General features: G+C 48.8%; 1 protein-coding gene across 3 annotated transcripts in view; it reads left to right on the forward strand.

Moving 5' to 3' along the window:
• Positions 1-13147: 13147 nt before the first annotated feature.
• Positions 13148-21265, forward strand: part of rrn3 (RRN3 homolog, RNA polymerase I transcription factor) — a 56041-nt gene continuing 47923 nt past the window's right edge. For 2 of the 3 annotated variants that reach the window (XM_055651857.1, XM_055651856.1), the window contains exons 1-3: positions 13845-13912; positions 19530-19635; positions 19714-19770. In XM_055651857.1, the coding sequence (XP_055507832.1) occupies positions 13860-13912; positions 19530-19635; positions 19714-19770 (216 nt within the window). In that variant the 5' untranslated portion in view covers positions 13845-13859. Of the gene's footprint in view, positions 13289-13844; positions 13913-19529; positions 19636-19713; positions 19771-21265 lie in introns of those variants that run through there. The other variant, XM_055651858.1, reaches the window with a different exon arrangement.

Raw genomic sequence — 21265 nt, forward strand, 5'->3', positions numbered from 1 at the left:
CCCCAAAACAGATCCCAGTGATCTAAGAATCTAAATCCCTGCCCCGTGCACCAGTTCCTCAGCCACAAGTTTAGGTCCCGTATCTCCCTGTTCCTGCTCTCGCCAGCTCGAGGAACTGGAAGCAAACCGGAGATAACAACCCTGGAGGTCCTGCTTTTTAGCATTTTTCCGAGCTCTATAAAGTCACGCTGCAGAATATTCATCCCCTTCTTTCCGAAATCGTTTGTGCCGACATGCACTACCCTTCCGGATGTTCACCTTCGCCCTTCAGGATTTTCTGCACTCTGTCCGAGACATCCTGGATCCTGGCACCAGGAAGGCAGCACACCATCCTCGCATCCCATCTGTTGCCACAGAAACCCCTGTCCGTACCTCTCACAATGGAGTTTCCCACTACAATGGCGTTGCCTGGCTTAGGCCTTATTGGTTTTGGCTCAACAGCCCTATTCGCATCGCATGCCAGTCTGCCGCTCAGTGTAAACACGTCTTATGTCCCGACAGCTTCTAAGTGGGTGAACCTGTTCACAAGAGGTACAACACCCGGGGACATTGGCATTCCATGCTTCCCTCCCTTTCTCACTGTCTCCCACCTTCTCTATTCCAGTACCTTAGGTGTAACAATCTTACTGTAGGACTTGTACACCTTCTGGGTGTACTCGAACAGAGTACATGGCGTGACACCCTTGGGCTGTGCATTAACGGTACATGGCGTGGCACCCTATGGTTGTGCACTATCAGGGTACACAGCATGGCACCCTTGGGCTGTGCATCATCAGGGTGCATCAGAGTACATTTATTTAGATATGATATGCCATTTATTGTCACTATACATGTACAATGAAATTAAAAGCTGCTCGTACTCATTGCATACATATAATTTAGTACAAAAAACAAGAAACAGAAAAACAAAAACAGAAGGGAGAAGGGGGGGGATAGGTGCACAATTCTGCGGCGCTATATACATATATACAGATGGAAGTCCGGGTGTTGGGCTGTGAAGTCAGTGCATGTGTGAATTTGAATTAACTATTCCCGAGTCTATTTGTCCTGGATTTGATGCACCTATAGCGCCTTCCAGAGGGCAGCAGGTCGAACAGTCCAAACGCAGGATGGGAGCTGTCTTTGATGATATTCTTTGCCCTGCTAAGGCAGCGGGAGGTGTAAATATCCATCAGGCAGCGGAGAGGGCAACCAATGATCTTCTGCGCTGTCCTAGTTACCCTCTGAAGCCTCTCCCTGTATGCCATGGTGCAGCTGCCATACCATGCTGTAATGCAGTATGTCAGCAGGCTCTCGATGGACGAGCGGTGGAAGGTCAGCAGCAGGTTAGAGTCCAGGTTGTGCTTCCTGAGGACCCTCAGGAAGTGCAGCCGCTGCTGAGCCTTCTTGATGACCGCTGTCATGTTGTCTGTCCAGGAGATATCAGCAGCGATATGGACGCCGAGAAACCGGAAGGTGTTGACCCTCTCCACACACTCGCCGTTGATGTGTAGGGGGACTAAGTCGGTGCTGTGCCTCCTGAAGTCGACAATGAGCTCTTTTGTTTTCCTGGTGTTCAGAGCCAGATTGTTTTCTGAGCACCAGGTTGTCAACTTCAGGACTTCCTCTCTGTAGGCTGCCTCGTCTCCCTTTGAAATAAGTCCGACTACAGTAGTGTCGTCAGCAAATTTGACGATGCGGTTGTTGTTGTGGGCCGGACTACAGTCGTAGGTGTAGAGACAGTATAAGAGGGGGCTTAGCACACATCCCTGTGGGGAGCCGGTACTCAACCTGCGAGTGGAGGAGAGGTGGGGGCCGAGTCTCACAGTCTGGGGCCGGTTGGTGAGGAAATCTTTTATCCAGGCACATGTGAGAGTGGGGAGGCCGAGAGTGACCAGTTTACCAATGAGAATGTCCAGAATGATTGTATTGAAAGCTGAGCTATAATCCACAAAGAGCATCCGGACGTAGCTCTGCCCCTGCTCCAGATGGCTCAGCACAGAGTGGAGAGCTACGGTAATGGCGTCTTCCGTGGATCTGTTTTGGCGATAAGCGAATTGGTGGGGGTCGAAGTCTGGAGGGAGATAGTCCTTGATGTGCTGGAGGACCAATCTCTCGAAGCACTTCGTGATTACCGGAGTGAGGGCCACAGGACGGTAATCATTAAGGCTGGTGATGGGAGACTTCTTCGGCACTGGGACGATTGTAGGCTGATTTTAACATTAATTCAACGGTGTGACACCCTCTTGACCAAAGATACTAGAGGAGCAAGATAGGCCACTCCTCCGAAATCCAATGGGCTGACGTGTAGTACATAACGGAACGTCACGGCCGCCATTTGTCCAATATGCCGCCCGCTGTGTAATCCTCTCTATCATCTGTTGTCATCAGTGTTGTCGGGAAGTGTTTGATACAGCGCCTCTATCACCTCACATATTTTAGTTAATTTTATTGTAAATGTTTTCCCCCTGTTCCCCCATTTCCCTCCCATCTTTCCTCCCCAGCCACCACCTTTGCGTAGTTTCCCTTGCATTGTGTTGTGCAGCTTCCCTTGTATTGCTTTAACACACACAATATATATATATATATATATATATATATATATATATATTGTGTGTGTGTGTGTATGTATGTATATATATATATGCAGGAAGATTGTTCCCGATGTTAGGGAAGTCCAGGACAAGGGGTCACAGCTTAAGGATAAGGGGGAAATCCTTTAAAACCGAGATGAGAAGAACTTTTTTCACACCGAGAGTGGTGAATCTCTGGAACTCTCTGCCACAGAGGGTAGTTGAGGTCAGTTCATTGGCTATATTTAAGAGGGAGTTAGATGTGGCCCTTGTGGCTAAGGGGATCAGGTGGTATGGAGAGAAGGCAGGTACGGGATACTGAGTTGGATGATCAGCCATGATCATATTGAATGGCGGTGCAGGCTCGAAGGGCCGAATGGCCTACTCCTGCACCTAATATCTATGTTTCCATGTTTCTATATACATACATACAGAGATTAAAAGAAAAAGGTTGCTAAACAAATTAGAGAAAATCTGAATAAACTAGAGAAATATGTCGTTACATCTATCTATATCTATCTATATATCCATCTATCTATCTTCTATATATATATAAAACTCAAATCAGTCCGCCTGCCGCCGTACGGCGTCCGCCGCGTTTCTTCCTTTGACGCTCCGCAACTCCGAAACCGGACGCTCAATCTCCGAGATATTTTCCATTTCGGTAGAGATTTCGCTTTTCTTTCTAAGTATCCGCTCCTCATTTCATTTCGTCGTGTTGAAGTACATGTTTTTAATCAAATCCTTCTCCCCCCCCCCCCAAGTATTTCAAAAATAAACAGGCTTCTCCATTTACATCAGCTTCCAACACACTTCCAAACAAAGTTGCAAGAGAGGAACACTGAACTTTTCACTGCTGCAGCAGGCAGGGGAGGGCTGCAATTGAGGGAGGCAGGGGAGTGCTGGAAACTTACATTTGGCAACGGGCTCAGTTCCAATGGAGGAGACGGGTGCATGGTGGAATATTGGGTTGGGGGATCACACCATTGGGGGAGCAGACCCAACGGGTCTGCACTTGGTCTAGTTAATATATAAAACTCAAATCCGTCCGCCTGCCTGCAGTACGGATCCCTTCCTGCCTTTCGATTCGTTCCCGCCGTGCGATGTCACAATGCCCGATGCTCGCGGACGTCCAATCGGAATGGATCCATTTGCATGTACGGCTTTCCGGCCGCGTTTCATCCTTTGATTCTCTGCAACTCCGAAACCGGACGCAGAATCGCCAACGTCTTTTCCATTTCGGTAGAGATTTTGCTTTTCTTTCTAAGTATCCACTCCTCATTACATTTCATCGTGTTTAGGTACACTTTTTTAATCAAATCCTTCACCCCCCCCCCCCCCACCACCTCAATATTTCAAAAAGAAACTGGATTCTCACCCACACAAGCAGCACCAGCCCATGGTGAATGTTCCATCGTGTGATGTCACAATGCCCAATGTTCACATATGTCCAATCGGAATGAATTCATTTACATATGCCTTTGCAGGAGCCCAGCCCCTGGTGAACGTTCCATCGTGTGATGTCACAATGCCCAATGCTCAAATACATTGTTGCCATAGAGAACGCTCAGTGATTATTCAAATTCTTCACTAACTGTCATTCTGGTTTTGCTTGTGAAGTGAAAAGCCTTGAATTGCATTTGTCTGATGCAGGAAGATTGTTCCAGATGTTGGGGAAGTCCAGGACACGCGGGACACAGTTTAAGGATAAAGGGGAAATCCTTTAGTACTGAGATGAGGGAAACATTTTTCACACAGATAGTGGTGAGTCTCTGGAACTCTCTGTCACAGAAGGTAGTTGAGGCCAGTTCATTGGCTATATTTAAGAGGGAGTTAGATGTGGCCCTTGTGGCTAAAGGGATCAGGGGGTATGGAGAGAAGGCAGGTACGGGATACTGAGCTGGATGATTAGAGTAAAGAGTGCAAAGAGTAGGAGTAAACAGGTCCTTTTCACAATGGCAGGCAGTGACTAGTGGGATACCGCAAGGCTCAGTGCTGGGACCCCAGCTATTTACAATATATATTAATGATCTGGATGAGGGAATTAAAGGCAATATCTCCAAGTTTGCGGATGACACTAAGCTGGGGGGCAGTGTTAGCTGTGAGGAGGATGCTAGGAGACTGCAAGGTGACTTGGATAGGCTGGGTGAGTGGGCAAATGCTTGGCAGATGCAGTATAATGTGGATAAATGTGAGGTTATCCATTTTGGTGGCAAAAACGGGAAAGCAGTCTATTATCTAAATGGTGGCCGATTGGGAAAGGGGGAGATGCAGCGAGACCTGGGTGTCATGGTACACCAGTCATTGAAGGTAGGCATGCAGGTGCAGCAGGCAGTAAAGAAAGCGAATGGTATGTTAGCTTTCATTGCAAAAGGATTTGAGTATAGGAGCAGAGAGGTTCTACTGCAGTTGTACAGGGTCTTGGTGAGACCACACCTGGAGTATTGCGTACAGTTTTGGTCTCCAAATCTGAGGAAGGACATTATTGCCATAGAGGGAGTGCAGAGACGGTTCACCAGACTGATTCCTGGGATGTCAGGACTGTCTTATGAAGAAAGACTGGATAGACTTGGTTTATACTCTCTAGAATTTAGAAGAATGAGAGGGGTTCTTATAGAAACTTACAAAATTCTTAAGGGGTTGGACAGGCTAGATGCAGGAAGATTGTTCCCGATGTTAGGGAAGTCCAGGACAAGAGGTCACAGCTTAAGGATAAAGGGGAAATCCTTTAAAACCGAGATGAGAAGAACTTTTTTCATGCAGAGAGTGGTGAATCTCTGGAATTCTCTGCCGCAGAATGTATTTGAGGCCAGTTCATTGGCTATATTTAAGAGGGAGTTAGATGTGGCCCTTGTGGCTAAGGGGATCAGGGGGTATGGAGAGAAGGCAGGTACGGGATACTGAGTTGGATGATCAGCCATGATCATATTGAATGGCGGTGCAGGCTCGAAGGGCCGAATGGCCTACTCCTGCACCTAATTTCTATGTTTCTATCAGCCGTGATCATATTGAATGGAGAATGGTGCAGGCTCGAAGGGCCGAATGGCCTACTACTGCACTTAATTTCTATGTTTCTATGTCCCTCTCCTCACCCCTCTCCCTCTGCCACCCATCTCTCTCTCCCCCACCCCCCTTCCCTCTCTACCACCACCCCCTTCCCTCTCTACCACCACCCCCTTCCCCCTACCCCTCTGTCCCTCTTTCTACCACTCCCGCTACCTCTCTACCCCCCCCCTCCCTCCCCACTCTTCCACTTCTCTCCCACTCTCTCCTCCCCCCCTCTCCTCACCCCCCTCTCACATCCCTCTCTCTCCCCCCCCCCCTTCCCTCTCTATCCCACCCCCTACCTTCTCTCCCCCCCACACCCTTCCCCTATCCCTCTGTCCCTCTTCCATCACTGCCGCTACCCCTCTCCTCCTCCCTCCCTCCCCACTCTTTCCCCTCTTTCCCCCCACCCCTCTCCCCCATCCCACCCTGCTCCCCTCCCCTCCCCCCCCCCTCCCCCAAAGCTCTCTCCCCATCCCTCACCCCCTACACCGCTCTCCTTTCCCTCCCAAATCTATCCCGTTTCCTCCTCCTCCCTCCCCTCTTCTCACCCCCCCGCAAACGCCGTTGGGGAAACAGACCATAGAGGGAGTACAGAGAAGGTTCAACAGACTGATTCCTGGGATGTCAGGACTTTCAAATGAAGAAAGACTGGATAGACTTGGCTTGTACTCGCTAGATTTTAGAAGATTGAGGGGGGATCTTATAGAAACTTACAAAATTCTTAAGGGGTTGGACAGGCTAGATGCAGGAAGATTGTTCCAGATGTTGGGGAAGTCCAGAACAGGGGGTCACAGTTTAAGGATAAGGGGGAAATCCTTTATGACCGAGATGAGAAAAACATTTTTCACACAGAGAGTGGTGAATCTCTGGAATTCTCTGCCACAGAAGGTAGTTGAGGCCAGTTCATTGGCTATATTTAAGAGGGAGTTAGATGTGGCCCTTGTGGCTAAAGGGATCAGGGGGTATGGAGAGAAGGCAGGTACAGGATACTGAGTTGGATGATCATCCATGATCATATTGAATGGTGGTGCAGGCTCGAAGGGCCGAATGGCCTACTACGCACTTAATTTCTATGTTTTCCTCTCCTCACCCCTCTCCCTCTCCTCACCCCTCCCACTCCCTCCTCACCCCTCTCCCTCCTCCTCCCCCCACCCTCTCCCCCCCCCTTCCCTCTCTAACCCCACCCCTTCCCTCTCCTCCACCCGCCCCCCTTCCCCCTACCCCTCCTCCTCCTCCCTCTCCCTCCCCAATCTTTCCCGTCTCTCCCTCCACCCCCCTCTCCCCCCCCTCCCCCACATCTCTCTCCCCATCCCCCACTCTCTCACCCCCTACCCCGCTCTCCTTTCCCTCCCAAATCTGTCATGTTTCCTCCTCCTCCTCTCCCCTCCCTCCCCTCTTGTCACCCACCCACCCCCCTCCCCTCACCTGTGAGTTTGGGGGGTGGTTAATTTGAGTGTGATTCCGCAGCAGCCCCCCCCCCCCCCCCCCCCCCCCCCCCCCCCCCCCCCCGCAAACGCTGTTGGGGAAACAGACCCAACGGGTCTGCACTTGGTCTAGTATATATTTAAAACTCTGGCCCCATCCGACCGACTGCCGACCGGCGCCCTCCCTGCCTTTCGATTCGTGCCCGATACTCGCAGATGTCCAATCGGAATGGCCGATGCTCGCAGATGTCCAATCGGAATGGATTAATTTGCATGTACGGCTGCCGGCTGCATTTCTTCCTTTGATTAATTGCCACGCCCAATCCAGACGCTCAATCTCCGAGATCTTTTCCATTTCGGTAGAGATTTCGCTTTTCTTTCTAAGTATCCGCTCCTCATTTCATTTCGTCGTGTTGAAGTACACGTTTTTAATCAAATCCTTCTCCCCCCCTCCCACCCACCCCCAAGTATTTCAAAAATAAACAGGCTTCTCCATTTACATGTCAGCTTCCAACACACTTCGAAACAAAGTTGCAAGACAGGAACACTGAACTTTTCACTGCTGCAGCAGGCAGGGGAGGTGCCATTGGATTTTTTTTTAAAGAGGCAGGGCAGTACTGGAATCTTACTTTTGAGAACGGCTTCAGTTCCATTGGAGGAGAGGAGTGCATGGTGGAATATTGGGTTGGGGGATCACACCATTGGGGGAGCAGACCCAACGGATCTGCACTTGGTCTAGTATACTTTTAAAACTCTCGCCCCATCCGACCGCCTGCCGTACGGATCCCTTCCTGCCTTTTGATATGCGTTCCCGCCGTGCGATGTAACAATGCCCGATGCTCGCAGACGTCCAATCGCGATGCCCGACGCTCGCGGACGTCCAATCGGAATGGATCCATTTGCATGTACGGCTTTCCGGCCGCGTTTCTTCCTTTGATTCTCCGCAACTCCGAAACCGGACGCAGAATCGCCGACGTCTTTTCCATTTCAGTAGAGATTTCGCTTTTCTTTCTAAGTATCCGCTCCTCATTACATTTTGTCGTGTTTAAGTACACTTTTTTAATCAAATCTTTCACCCCCCCCCCCCTCCCCCCTCCCCACCACAATATTTCAAAAATAAACCGGCTTCTCACCCATAGAAGCAGCACCAGCCCCAGCCCCCTGGTGAATGTTCCATCATGTGATGTCACAATGCCCAATGCTCACAGATGGCCAATCGGAATGGATTCATTTACATATGCCTTTGCAGGAGCCCAGCCCCTGGTGAACGTTCCATCGTGTGATGTCATAATGCCCAATGCTCAAATACATTGTTGCCATAGAGAACGCTCAGCGATTATTCAAATTCTTCACTAACTGTCACTCTGACTTTGCTTGTGAAGTGAAAAGTCCTGAATTGCATTTGTCTGATGCAGGAAGATTGTTCCCGATGTTGGGGAAGTCCAGGACAAGCGGGACATGGTTTAAGGATAAAGGGGAAATCCTTTAGTACTGAGATGTGGAAAATATTTTTCACACAGATAGTGGTGAGTCTCTGGAACTCTCTGCCACAGAAGATAGTTGAGGCCAGTTCATTGGCTATATTTAAGAGGGAGTTAGACGTGGCCCTTGTGGCTAAAGGGATCAGGGGGTATGGAGAGAAGGCAGGTACAGGATACCAAGTTGGATGATCAGCCGTGATCATATTGAATGGCGGTGCAGACTCGAAGGGCCGAATGGCCTACTCCTGCACCTATTTTCTATGTTTCTATGTGTCCCTCTCCTCACCCCTCCTTCTGCCACCCATCTCTCTCTCTCCCCCACCCCCTTCCCTCTCTACCCCACCCCCCTTCCCCTACCACTCTGTCCCTCTTCCACCAGTCTCTCTACCCCTTCTTCCCCACTCTCCCACTTCTCTCCTCTTACCCCACCCCTCTCCCTCCCTCACCCCTTTCTATCCTTCCCTGTCACACCCCTTCCCCTACCCCTGTCCCTCTTCCACCACTCCCCCGTCCCTCTTCCCCCTCTCCCGCTACCCCTCCCTCCCTGCCCACTCTTCCACTTCTCTCCTCCTTCTCTCCCCCCCCTCTCCCTCTCCTCACCCCTCTCCCATCCCTTCCCTCTCCCCCGCACCCTTCCCCTCTGTCCCTCTTCCACCACTCCCCCTTCCCCTCCCTCTCCCACTTCTCTCCCCTTACCCCACCCCTCTCCCTCCTCCACCCGTCTCCCCCTCCCTTCCCCTACCCCTCTGTCCCTCTTCCACCACCACTCCCCCTGTCCCTCTTCCACCATTCCTGCTACCCCCCTCTCCCTCTCCCTCCTTCCCTCCCCACTCTTCCACTTCTCTCACCCCCCCACACTCTTCCCCCCTCTCCCCCCCACCCCCTCTCCCCCACCCATCCCACTCTCCCCCTCCCTCCACACTCTCCCCCCTCTCCGTCCTCATTCCCTTACCGTGCACAGTCTCTGCCTTTAAGAAGGAACTACATATGCTGGAAAATCGATGGTCGACATAAAAAAAACTGGATAAACACAGCGGGTGCGGCAGCATCTATGGAGTGAATTGAATGGTCAACGTTTTTGGCCGAAACCCTTCTTCCGGGTTTCGGCCAAAAACGTAGCCCTTTTCCTTCGGTCCATAGATGCCGCTGCACCCGCTAAGTTTATCCAGCTTTTTTGTTGTTGTTCCAGCCTCTCTCTCTCTCTGCCCTTCTCTCTTCTCTCGACTCATGCACACCCGCTCCAACCCCTCCCCCCCACCTCTCTCGTCCATCCTCTCCTCCCCCCCTCTTCTTCTCCTCCTCCCCCTCCCCCTCTCCACCCTCCTCCTCCCCTTCCTCACAATATTTTTTGTGGGGGCGGGTCCACAGTGCGTGTGACTGTTTGTGGAGGCAGCCACGCGCGCTCCATTCAAGACGCTCATCTGTTTGTGGAGGCGCGAGCTTAGTGTGTGACCAAAGATCTTATAGCGGAGCTCACCGCTACAAGATCTTTGTGCGTGACGACACACGCTTCTCCCCCCCCCCCCCCCTTTGGTGCAGGAGGCTCGCGCAGCATCTGAACGGTCAGCGATTGTTCGAATTCTTCACTAACCGTCATTCTGACTTTGCTTGTGAAGAGAAAAGTCCTGAATTGCATTTGTCTGATGCAGGAAGATTGTTCCCGATGTTGGGGAAGTCCAGGACAAGCGGGACACAGTTTAAGGATAAAAGTGAAATCCTTTAGTACTGAGATGAGGAAAAAAATGTTCACACAGATAGCGGTGAGTCTCTGGAACTCTCTGCCACAGAAGGTAGTTGAGGCCAGTTCATTGGCTATATTTAAGAGGGAGTTAGATGTGGCACGTGTGGCTAAAGGGATCACGGGGTATGGAGAGAAGGCGGGTACAGGATACTGAGTTGGATGATCAACCATGATCATATTGAATGGTGGTGCAGGCTCAAAGGTCCGAATGGCCTACTCCTGCACTTAATTTCTATGTATTGCATTGTATTGTATTTCCCTCTCCCCACCCCTCTCCCTCTCCCACCCATCTCTCTCCCCCACCCCTCTTCCCTCGCTACCGTCACCCCCCGTCCCCCTACCCCTCTGTCCCTTTCACCACTCCCCCTACCCCTCCCTCCCCACTCTTCCACTTCTATCCCCTTACCCCACGCTCTCTCCCCCCCCCCCCTCTCCCCTCCCCTCCCTCCCCTCTCTCCCCCCCACCCCTCTGTCCCTCTTCCACCACTCCGCGTCCCTCTTCTACCACTCCCGCTACCCCTCCCTCCCTCCCCACTCTTTCACTTCTCTCCCCCTCTCTCTCCCCCTCCTCTCCCCCCTCTCCCATCCCTCTCTCCCCCACCCCCCTTCCCTGTCTACCCCACCCCCTTCTTTCCCCTATCCCTCTGCCCCTCTTCCATCACTCCCGCTACCCCTCTCCACCTCCCTCCCCACTCTTCCACTTCTCTCTCCCCCTTCCCCTCCACTCTCCCTCCCGATTCTTTCCACACCTCTCCCCATCCCTCCCTCCTCCCCATCCCCCCTCCCCCACATCTCTCTCCCCATCCCTCACCCCCTACCCCTCTCTCCTTTCCCTCCCAAATCTATCCTGTTTCCTCCTCCTCCCTCCCCTCTTCACACCTCATGCCCCCCCCTCCCCGCAAACGCTGTTGGGGACAGACCCAACGGGTCTGCACTTGGTCTAGTAACATTTAAAAAACATCTCTCGCACAACGGCACGCGCTAGACGTACGCCGTCAAAACGCTGCGTACGCCGGCCGAGACGCTGCGTACGCCCTCAATGCGACTGCAGGCATTAGAAGATTTTTCAAGCGACCACGTTTGGTCGCGCTAGACGCATGCAATCGCATGCTGGTGGGGACAGGCCCTTAACTTGCCTCTCACACACAGGCACACACATTGGTATAAATATATGTATAAGTTAAATTCAAAAGCAAGAAGGTCCCCAACTTATCGACTGAATTTAAATATGCAAGTATGTATGCACTTTGTGTTACGCTAATAAAGAATGGAACAATATTTCGACATTGTGTTCATGGATATTTTATTCACAATTAGGATTTCGTATATACATGTGTGTGTGTGATTGTGTATATATATATATATATGTGTGTGTATACATACACATATGTACAAATATATATACATATACACACACACAACATATATATATTACAATATATGAGAGAGAGAGATGGGGCAGAGATGGGGAGACAGGAACGATGGCACGTTATAACGTACAGCCGTCCCCCTCTCTCTTCCCATCTCACTCTGCCCCTTCTCTCGCTCTCCCTACGACACATTGCGAGAATTTCTTAAAACTTCGTCATTGAGGGCTCCGGACCGCGAGCACGGTTTTCTTTCTGCAGGTAAAGTCATTCACCTACGTTGTGTCTCCCGCTCCCCATCTCGTCTCTCTCTCTCTCTCTCTCTCTCTCTCTCTCTTTCTCGCTCTCCCACTCCCTTCCTCTCTCTCCACCTCCCTGTCGCCTCTGCATTCCCGGAATCATTGACGTTTTGGGGTGACGACTGCACCTGCGGTTCCTTCCTGTTGGGAGGGGGGGCGAGAGTCCTGGCCAAAGATACTAGAGGGCCCTGTGGTGTCTCAGCGGGTGGGGCAGGGGTTCTGGGGAGAGGGTTGCGTTTGTGGTCGAGACCCTTCTGCAGACAATCACAAGTACTCTCACCGATGAGAGTTCAGTTCAGTCTGAAGAAAGGTCTTCTCTCCAGAGTCGCTGCGCTGCCTGTTCTGCTGAGTTACTCCCGCTTTTATCTATCCGCAATTTCAGAGTTAAATACACTTTCTCACGGGGGGGGCTTTGTGCGTCTACACCCCCACCCCCCCACACACACACACACACACACACACACCCCCCCACACACACACCACACCACCACCACACACACACACACACCCCACACCACACACACACACACACCCATCCCCCCCACACACACACAACACCACCACCACCACACACACACACCCCACCACCACACACCCCCACCCCACCCCCCACACACACACACACACACCACACCCCCACACCACACACACCCCACCCCACACACACCACACCCCACCCCACCACCACACACACCCCCCACCCCACCCCCCACACACACACACACCCCACCCCACCCACCACACCCCCCCCCACAACCACCACCCCCACCCCCACACACACCACCACCCACACCCCCACCCACACACACCACCACCCCACCCCCCACACACACACACCACCACCCCACCACAACACCACACACCACCACCCCACAACACACACACACCACAACACCACCCCCCACCCCCACACACACACCACCCCCCCACACACACCACCCCCACCCCACAACCACACACACCACCACCCCACCACCCCACACACACACACCACCACCACCACACCACACCACACCCCACACCCCACAACACACACCACCACACCACCCCCCCCACACACACCACACCCCACCCCCCCACACACACACCCCCCCCCCCACACACACACACACACCCCCACACACACCACCCCACAACCAACCTCAGCCTCACGGACAGTGTGTGGGCAGCCCGGTAAAATGGCGTCGACAATCACACATGTGATACTACGCTTGTTGCGCTGATCTTACTCCTCTGGTATCTTTGGTGACCAGAGCGCGTCACCGGTTCCAGAATGTTCTTCCGGAGGAAGTGCGATCGTTTCGGAGGGCGGGAGCAGAGCATGTCGCCGGCGGCGGGCGGCTCTGTCAGCAGCGGGTAACAGCGGCCCGCTGTCGGTACGTGTCTCGGCCCCGGGAGGACGGCGCTCCGAGGCGGGGGACGGGGGAGCGGGGAGGGGGGCGGTTGCGGGGAGAGGGGGGTGGAAGGGGGGGGGGGAGAGGGGGGGGGAGAGGGGGGGAAGGAGGGGGGGTGGAGAGGGGGGTGGGGGGGGGGGGGGGGGGGCCCGGTCCGCCCGGCCCGGTTCGGTTCGGTAGCGGGTTGTCCATGCGGTGGGCCGGTGCACGGTTGGCCTAACGCTGCGAAACAGGCATTTAAACAACTACGTCGTAAAGGCAAGTGGAGCAGAAACAGTGCCTGGTTTTAAAACGCGTGTGGCTTTTTCCTCTCGGGTAAGGCTAAAGGAAGCCGACTTGACTGCATGATCGGTGCTGCCTTGCAGGGGATGAAAATACAAAGACAACTTAAGGCGCAGGTTTAACCAGCCGTGTAGATGGCCCACATTAACATGCAAGTGGTTGGGAAGGTTTGAAGTTTGCCGAGCTATCTTGTGAAAAAAAAACTCATGACTCGTACTACTAAGGTGTCAACACAGCTGGAGTAATCAAACCAAGTCAACATGGTTTTCTAATGATTATATGGAGGAACACCACATATTTCGCTTGGGTAGCTTACACCCAGCGGTATGAACATTGACTTATCTAACTTCATGTAACCCTTGCTTTCCCCTGTCTCTGTTAAACCCCATCCTTCCCAGTTCTCCGATAATGTCCCTTAGTTATATCTGTTTGCTTTGTTGTTTTCTTCTCCTAACTAACAATGATCTTCTGAAGAAGGGGTTCGGCCCGAAAAGTTGCCAATTTCCTTCGCTCCATAGATGCTGCTGCACCCGCTGAGTTTCTCCAGCATTTTTGTGTACCAATGATTTATTCTACATTGTCCTTGATCTCCACCCATTGATGTCTCGTTCTCACACCTTGCATTTCCTTATTTCTGCATCTCCCCCTCCACTGACTCTCAGTCTGAAGAAGGGTCTCGACCCGAAACAGCACCCATTCTTTCTCTCCAGAGATGCTGAGTTACTCCAGCATTTTATGTCTATCGTAGGAATAATTACAGGCCTGGTAGCCTGTCTTCAGTCGTTGGTAATGTTTTAGACTCCATTATAAAGGATGAGTTTTCCAAATACTTAGAAGCGCATGATAAAATAGGCCAAAGTGAGCATGGTTTTGTGAAGGGGAGATCTTGCCTGACACGTCTGTTGTAATTCTTTGAGTAAGTAAATAACAGGATAGGCAAAGGAGTGTGTAATTGAAAGATATGAGATCCTGAGGGGATGTGAGAGAAGAGACATTAAGGTGTTACCAATAGGGAGTTTGCACGGCAGTCGGGTCACGGCCCATGACCCGTACTGTTGTTATGCTACGCCAACTGGAGTACACGCGATGAACTGCAGGTAAGCACTGACCATTGTTTCCACTGTAGCGGGCCCGTTAAAACCCGCCGAAATTGTCATTTTTTGCACTGTAAATAATTATGGAAATCGGGATAAGCGTGAGAGACATGTAGCCTATTTCAGAATTCCAAAAGTGAGGAGAAATGACGGTAGAAGCGAGAGCTGAAGGGACAACAACAGCCAGAGTGCTTGGCGAACATTGGCCGTTTGCTCACTGCATTTCATCATCAGTAAGGCATTATTTGTGTTTTTTCTTGATTCCTTTGGCATCTAAAAAGTTTCAGAAGTGATAAATCTGGCTGTAAAATTTTAAAATCGCCCATGGTTCTCAAGTGGGTTTTTACCTACAAAAAGAAAACGCCTCTGAAGCAAAATTTACAGTCAGATTTATCACTTCTGAGACTTTTTAGATACCAAAGGAATCAAGAAAAAACACAAATAATGCCTTACTGTTGATGAAATGCAGTGAGCAAACGTGATAATTCCCAATATTTTCAATTCCGATATCTGCACGTCCGATGTTCGCCAAGCACTTTAGCTGTTGCCTCTTCAGCTATTGCTTCTCTTTACCTTCATTTCGCTTCACTTTTGGAATTCTGAAGTTGGGTACACGTCTCTCCCGCTTACCCCGATCGCCACAATTTTTTACAGCGCAAACATTCAACATTTTGGTGGTTTTTAACAGGTAGGAAAGTACGTGTTTCGTGCATTAACAACATATACCGGAAGCTGCGATGTCCTCCAGATGGGTTGAGCGGCTCCGTGCGTCAAGCCCTATGACCCAGTGACCTTACGTGCAACCCCCCTATAGTGGGAGAAACTTGAACAAGGCAACAAGCTTGGGTCTTTTATAACTGAGTTGTGTTCTTCTCATAGTCAATGGGGCATCTATAAAATTTTCCACTACAGAGAGCTGTGGGGGTGCAAGGAGGAAAAAGTGTTTTTTGAAATGTAGAAGAATGTGAAATAATGAAGCTCCAGGAGCTTTGACATAGTGTATGTTATATAACTATTTTCTATAGCAAGAAAGTTTGGAACTAATGGCCAGTCTCAAGAAAAGGGAAAGCCTACTTTGGTCATTCCAGCGTGGGATAAAGAGAATGGGAAGCAAAAATAATTGGGGAACTAGAGTTAAGTAATGAAGAAAAATATGGAGTCATTTGAACCCAAGGAACACAAAATCCAGATGTTGAAGAACTGAGTTAATGTAGGTGTTGAATGCAGGAGTGAAGAGTGAGATGGAGAGTATGGGGGCTGTAGAAAATTGAAAATCGGACAAGAGTTTTGGAAGAGTTCCTGCAGGATTGAAAATGAAAGGCTTGCCAGGCGAGCACAAGAATAATAGAAATAATGTAAATGAGATTTTGGTAGCAGGATAGGAAATAAGGAGACCCTTAAGATCCGAAACATCACTCATTCCTTCGCTCCAGAGATGTTGCCTGTCCTGCTGAGTTACTCCAGCATTTTGTGTCTACCTTCGATTTAAACCAGCATCTGCAGTTCGTTCTTGCACATAGAAAATAAGGAGCATACGAGGATGAAAATGGATGCCTTTTGGAATGGGGAGGATAGAGTTAGACCTGGATTGGGTGCAAATAGTTTGGCAATGTTATATGCTTCCTAGTTCTGGTTCATTCTAAGAAGTTGATTTAGCAACAAAAAGGAGTCATTACAAGAGAACAGAGGAGGTAACCACATTGTTATAAATCAACGATGATGGCTAAGGTCTTCTCTGCATTTAATTGGAAGAAATTATACCTCATCCAGAACTAAAGGTCAGATGACCATATGGAAATATGATTACTTGCCGAGATTACATACCAAGCCCCATCAAAGCTATTGGGCACAGAACCCTCTAAATCTTTGAGAAAGAACTGCAGATGCTGGAAAAATTAAAGGTAAACAAAAAATGCTGGAGAAACTCAGCGGGTGAGGCAGCATCTATGGAGAGAAGGAATTGGCGACGTTTCGGGTACCCTCTAAATCTTTCCTGTGTATATACCTGTCCAAATGACTTTTAATTATTGTTAATGTACCTGCCTCAACTGGTCCTCTGGCAGCTCATTCCATTTACCCATCACCCATCAACAAGCATAATTCAGTACAAAAACACTTGTTTAAAAGGATATTGGGATGAGGATACACAAAAATGCTGGAGAAACTCAGAGGGTACAGCAGCATCTATGGAGCGAAGGAAATGGGTAACGTTTCGGGCCGAAACCCTTCTTCAGACTGATAGGGGTGGCGGGGAGAAGCACACAAAAATGCTGGAAAGACTCAGCGGGTGCAGCAGCATCTATGGAGCGAAGGAGAAAAGTAACGTTTCAGGCCAAAACCCTTCAGACTGATAGGGGGTGGCGGGGAGAAGGACACAAAAATGCTGGAGAAACTCAGCGGGTGCAGCAGCATCTATGGAGCGAAGGAAATACGTCACAAAAATGCTGGAGAAACTTGGGATGAGGATAGGTGATTGTGAGTGGGATATTTGTTATACTGATTGTATTGGGAAGGGTGATTATAGGGTGATGGGTTGTATATATGACTAAGATACTGTATAGTATGAGGGTTTTTTATTTTTTGTATGGCTTTGTAAATATTCGATTAGTGTATAAATGTAAATAATTTGGTGTACATATAATGGCTGGTGTACATATAGCTGCTAAATTTGTATAAGATAATTACAAGCAGTTGAATAAGGGGTGGGAATTAATAAGCTTTGGCTTCCTGCTCCTTTTCGGACACATATGATTTCATTTATTTATAGATATTGTTTATGACACTTTATAAATATTCTTGTTTTGTTGTTTATGCTGTTTCACACTTGCTTTTTATTCTGTTCGAAATAAATAATAAAATAAATAAATAAATCCTCTGAGTGAGAAAGTTACCCATAGGTTTCCTAATATATCTTTCCCCTTAATCCCCATGACCTTTAGTTCTTGATTCCCCTACTTTTGGGGGCAAAGACTGTGCATTCACCCTATCTATTCCTCTCATGATTTATACACATCTATAAGATCACTCTTAGGTCTCCTAAACTGGAATAAAGTCATAGCCTGCCGACAACTCGCACCCACGAGACATGGCAACGTCCTACATTTTCTCTGCGAGGAGTAACTTTTTTACACAGAGGGTGGTGGGTGTATGGGACAAGCTGCCAGAGGAGATAATTGAGGCTGGGACTATCCCATTGTTTAAGAAACAGTAAGACAGGCACATGAATAGGACAGGATTCGAGGGATATGGACCAAGCGCAGGCAAGTGGGATGAGTGTAGCTGGGACATTGTTGGCCCGTGTGGGCAAGTTGGGCCGAAGGGCCTGTTTCCACACTGTATCACTCTATGACCCGTGACTCTTTCCAGCTTAATGAAATCTTATAACATGATGATCAAAACTGAGCAGAACACTCCAAAACAGCACCTATCTACCTGTGATGCCACTGTCAGGGAACCAAGTTGGAACAGTCCTCCGTAGGACAATGTAATGCATTGGACAATTGAGTGTTCTGTTATTAAACGTTGGAGATGAAGAAGGAATCGGCAGACAGGACTACCATAGTCATAAGTATTCAATTTATGACTTTGTTAGAGCAGTTTTTAGCCAGGCTTACTGGTGGGATCGAACGTGTAAATATTGGACAGCACAGGAACTGATCCTTTAGCCCACAATGCCTATGCTGACCATGATGCCAATTTAAACTGCGCATCCAAGGAGAGCTAGCTGACTGGATGCGGAATCATCTTCATGGGAGAAGTATGTTGATGAAAAGTTGTTTTTCAAACTGGAGGCCTGTGACTTGTGGTGTACCCCAAGGATCAGTGGTGGGCTCATGTTGTTTGTGAATTATATCAATTATGTGGATGGGAAGGTACAAGACACGATTAGTAAGTTTGCATTGGCATTAAAGTAGGTGGGATCGTAGACAGTGAAGATGGTTATCAAAAATCACAGCAGGATCTTGATCAAGTGAGCTGAAAAATGGCTAATAGTTTAATGCAGCTAAGTGCGAAGTGTGTTTCTTGGGAAGTCATTTTGGCCGGTAAATAAAATAATGAGGGGAATAGATGGAGTGAATGTACAGATTATTTTACCTGGAGTAATCATCAAGAATCAGAGGACATAGTTTAAGGTGAAAGGGGAAGGATACTGCTCCAATCTGTCCTGCCATGCAATTTTCATCCCTCCAGAGTAGCACTAGTAAACCACCCTACTGGGATCCATCTGAAGAAGGGTGTCCACCCAGAACATCACCATTCCGTCTCTCCAGAAATGCTGCCTGTCCCGCTGAGTTACTCCAACATTTAGTGTCACCCTTTGATTTAAACTGCAATTCTTTCCTACCCTACAAGGATATTGGCTCCCCTCCAGTTTAGATGCAATCTGGCCTTGCACATGTCCTGCAGTAAAGCCTAACGATATCCCATGTACCTGGTCCTCATTGCTATACCAGCTCCTTAGCTACACATTTAATTGCACTCTCTCCTCCTTTTTTGTTTTTTGCTTCACTGGAATGTGGCACAGAGTAATTCTGAGATTACAAATTTACTGGTCTTACTTTTTAACTTTCAACATAACTCCCTAAATCATCTTTGCACCACCTCATCTCCATTTGTTTCTATGTCATAGACCATGATCTTTGGCTGCTCATCCTTCCTTTGTGCATGTCCTGTTCCTGCTCACATTTAGGGTACATGTTGAATTGAAGTAAAGGAGGTTTAAAATGGGCCTGTGATTTGCAAGGATTGAATGGTGGATATTTTGAGAAAGGAGATGTGCGGAACATTTGAGATGGGGAAAGAGGGAGCTGTTTACCATGTAATTAATTGTTTGTAATTTCCCAAAGGTTTCTGTTCACAATGCTGGAGGATAGTGAATTCTTTAGTTCGCCTCCAAGGAAAACAGTCCGTTTTGGGGGAACTGTTGCAGAAACCCTAAAGAAATATAAACAGGTAAACCAATTATTAATATTTGTCACAGGATATGGGAAATGTAATTGCCGATTTGATTTGAATCTTGTTTTTCTTTAGGGAGATACTACAGATTATGATTTGCTCATGATTCAGCTGGTTGATCCAGAAATCAAGGTAATCAATAAATTATGTTATTTACATTATCAGAACATTTTGTTATTTATGTTAGAAACGTTACATTCCCGCACTGACTGTGCTTGATTGCTTTTATTGTACTAGAACATTGAACAGTACAGAGCAGGAATGGGGCCCTTCTTAATGTTTGTGCTGACCATGAGACCAAGTTAAACTGATCTCATGTACCTGTACATGATTGATATCCCTCTATTCTCTGCACTTCCATGTGCCTATCCAAAGCCTCTTCAAGGCCACTATCGTATATGCCTCCACCACCATCCCTGGCAGCGCGATCCAGGCACCCACCACTCTCTGTAAAGACAAAACCTGTACCGCACATCTCCATTAAATATTCCCCCTCTCACCATATAGCTATGCCCCTTAGTGTTGGACATTTCCACCCTGGGATAAAGGTTCTGATTGTATACCCTATCTATGCCTCTCATTATATGCTTTATCATGTCTCCCCTCAACCACCGACATTCCAGAGAAAACAATCAATTCTATCCAACCTTAAACCCTCTAATTCAGGCAGCATTGTAGTAAACATCCTCTGCACCCTCTCCAAAGCCTCCACAAGGCCTAACCAAAGTCCAATAGAGTTGCATCATGAATTCCTGACTCTTCTATTCAATGCCCCTGGCAATGAAGGCATGTGTACCATATGTCTTCTTAACCATCTTATCTACTTAACCACCTTCAGTGAGCTATGAACTTGTATTGTCAGAACAGATAGGAGTAGAATTAGGGCATTCGGCACATCAAGTGTACTCCGCCATTCAATCATGGCTGATCTATCTCTCCCTCCAAACCCCATTCTCCTGCCTTCTCACCATAACCTCTGACACCTGTACTAATCAAGAATCTATCTATCTGTCTTTGCCTTAAACATATCCAATGACTTGGCCTCCACAGCCTTCTGTGGCAAAGAATTCCACAGATTCACCACACTCTAAAGACATTTCTCCTCATCTTCCTATAAGAACGTCCCTTAATTCTGAGGCTATGACCTCTGGTCCTAGACTCTACCACTAGTGAAAACATCCTCTCCACATCCACTCTATCCAAGCCTTTCACTATTCTGTATGTTTCAATGAGGTCCCCCTCATTCTTTAAAACTCCAGTGAGTACAGGCCCAGTGCCGACAAACGCTCATCATAGGTTAACCTACTCATTCCTCGGATCATTCCTGGAAACCTCCCCTGGACCCTCTCCAGAGCCAGCACATCCATCCTCAGATATGGTGCCCAAAATTGCACACAATATTCCAAATGTGACCTTACCAGCACCATATAGAGCCTCATATTACATCCCTATTTTTGCATACAAGCTCTCTTGAAATAGATGCTAGCATTGAGTTTGCTTTCTTTACTACTGACTTGACTTGCAGATTAACCTTTTGGGAATCCTGCACCAGAACTACCAAGTCCCTTTGCACCTCTGATTTCTGGATCCTCACCCTATTTAGAAAATGGTCTACACTTTTATTCCT

The sequence above is a fragment of the Leucoraja erinacea genome, chromosome 20 (genome assembly GCF_028641065.1).
Source record: "Leucoraja erinacea ecotype New England chromosome 20, Leri_hhj_1, whole genome shotgun sequence".
Classification (NCBI taxonomy): Eukaryota; Metazoa; Chordata; class Chondrichthyes; order Rajiformes; family Rajidae; genus Leucoraja; species Leucoraja erinaceus.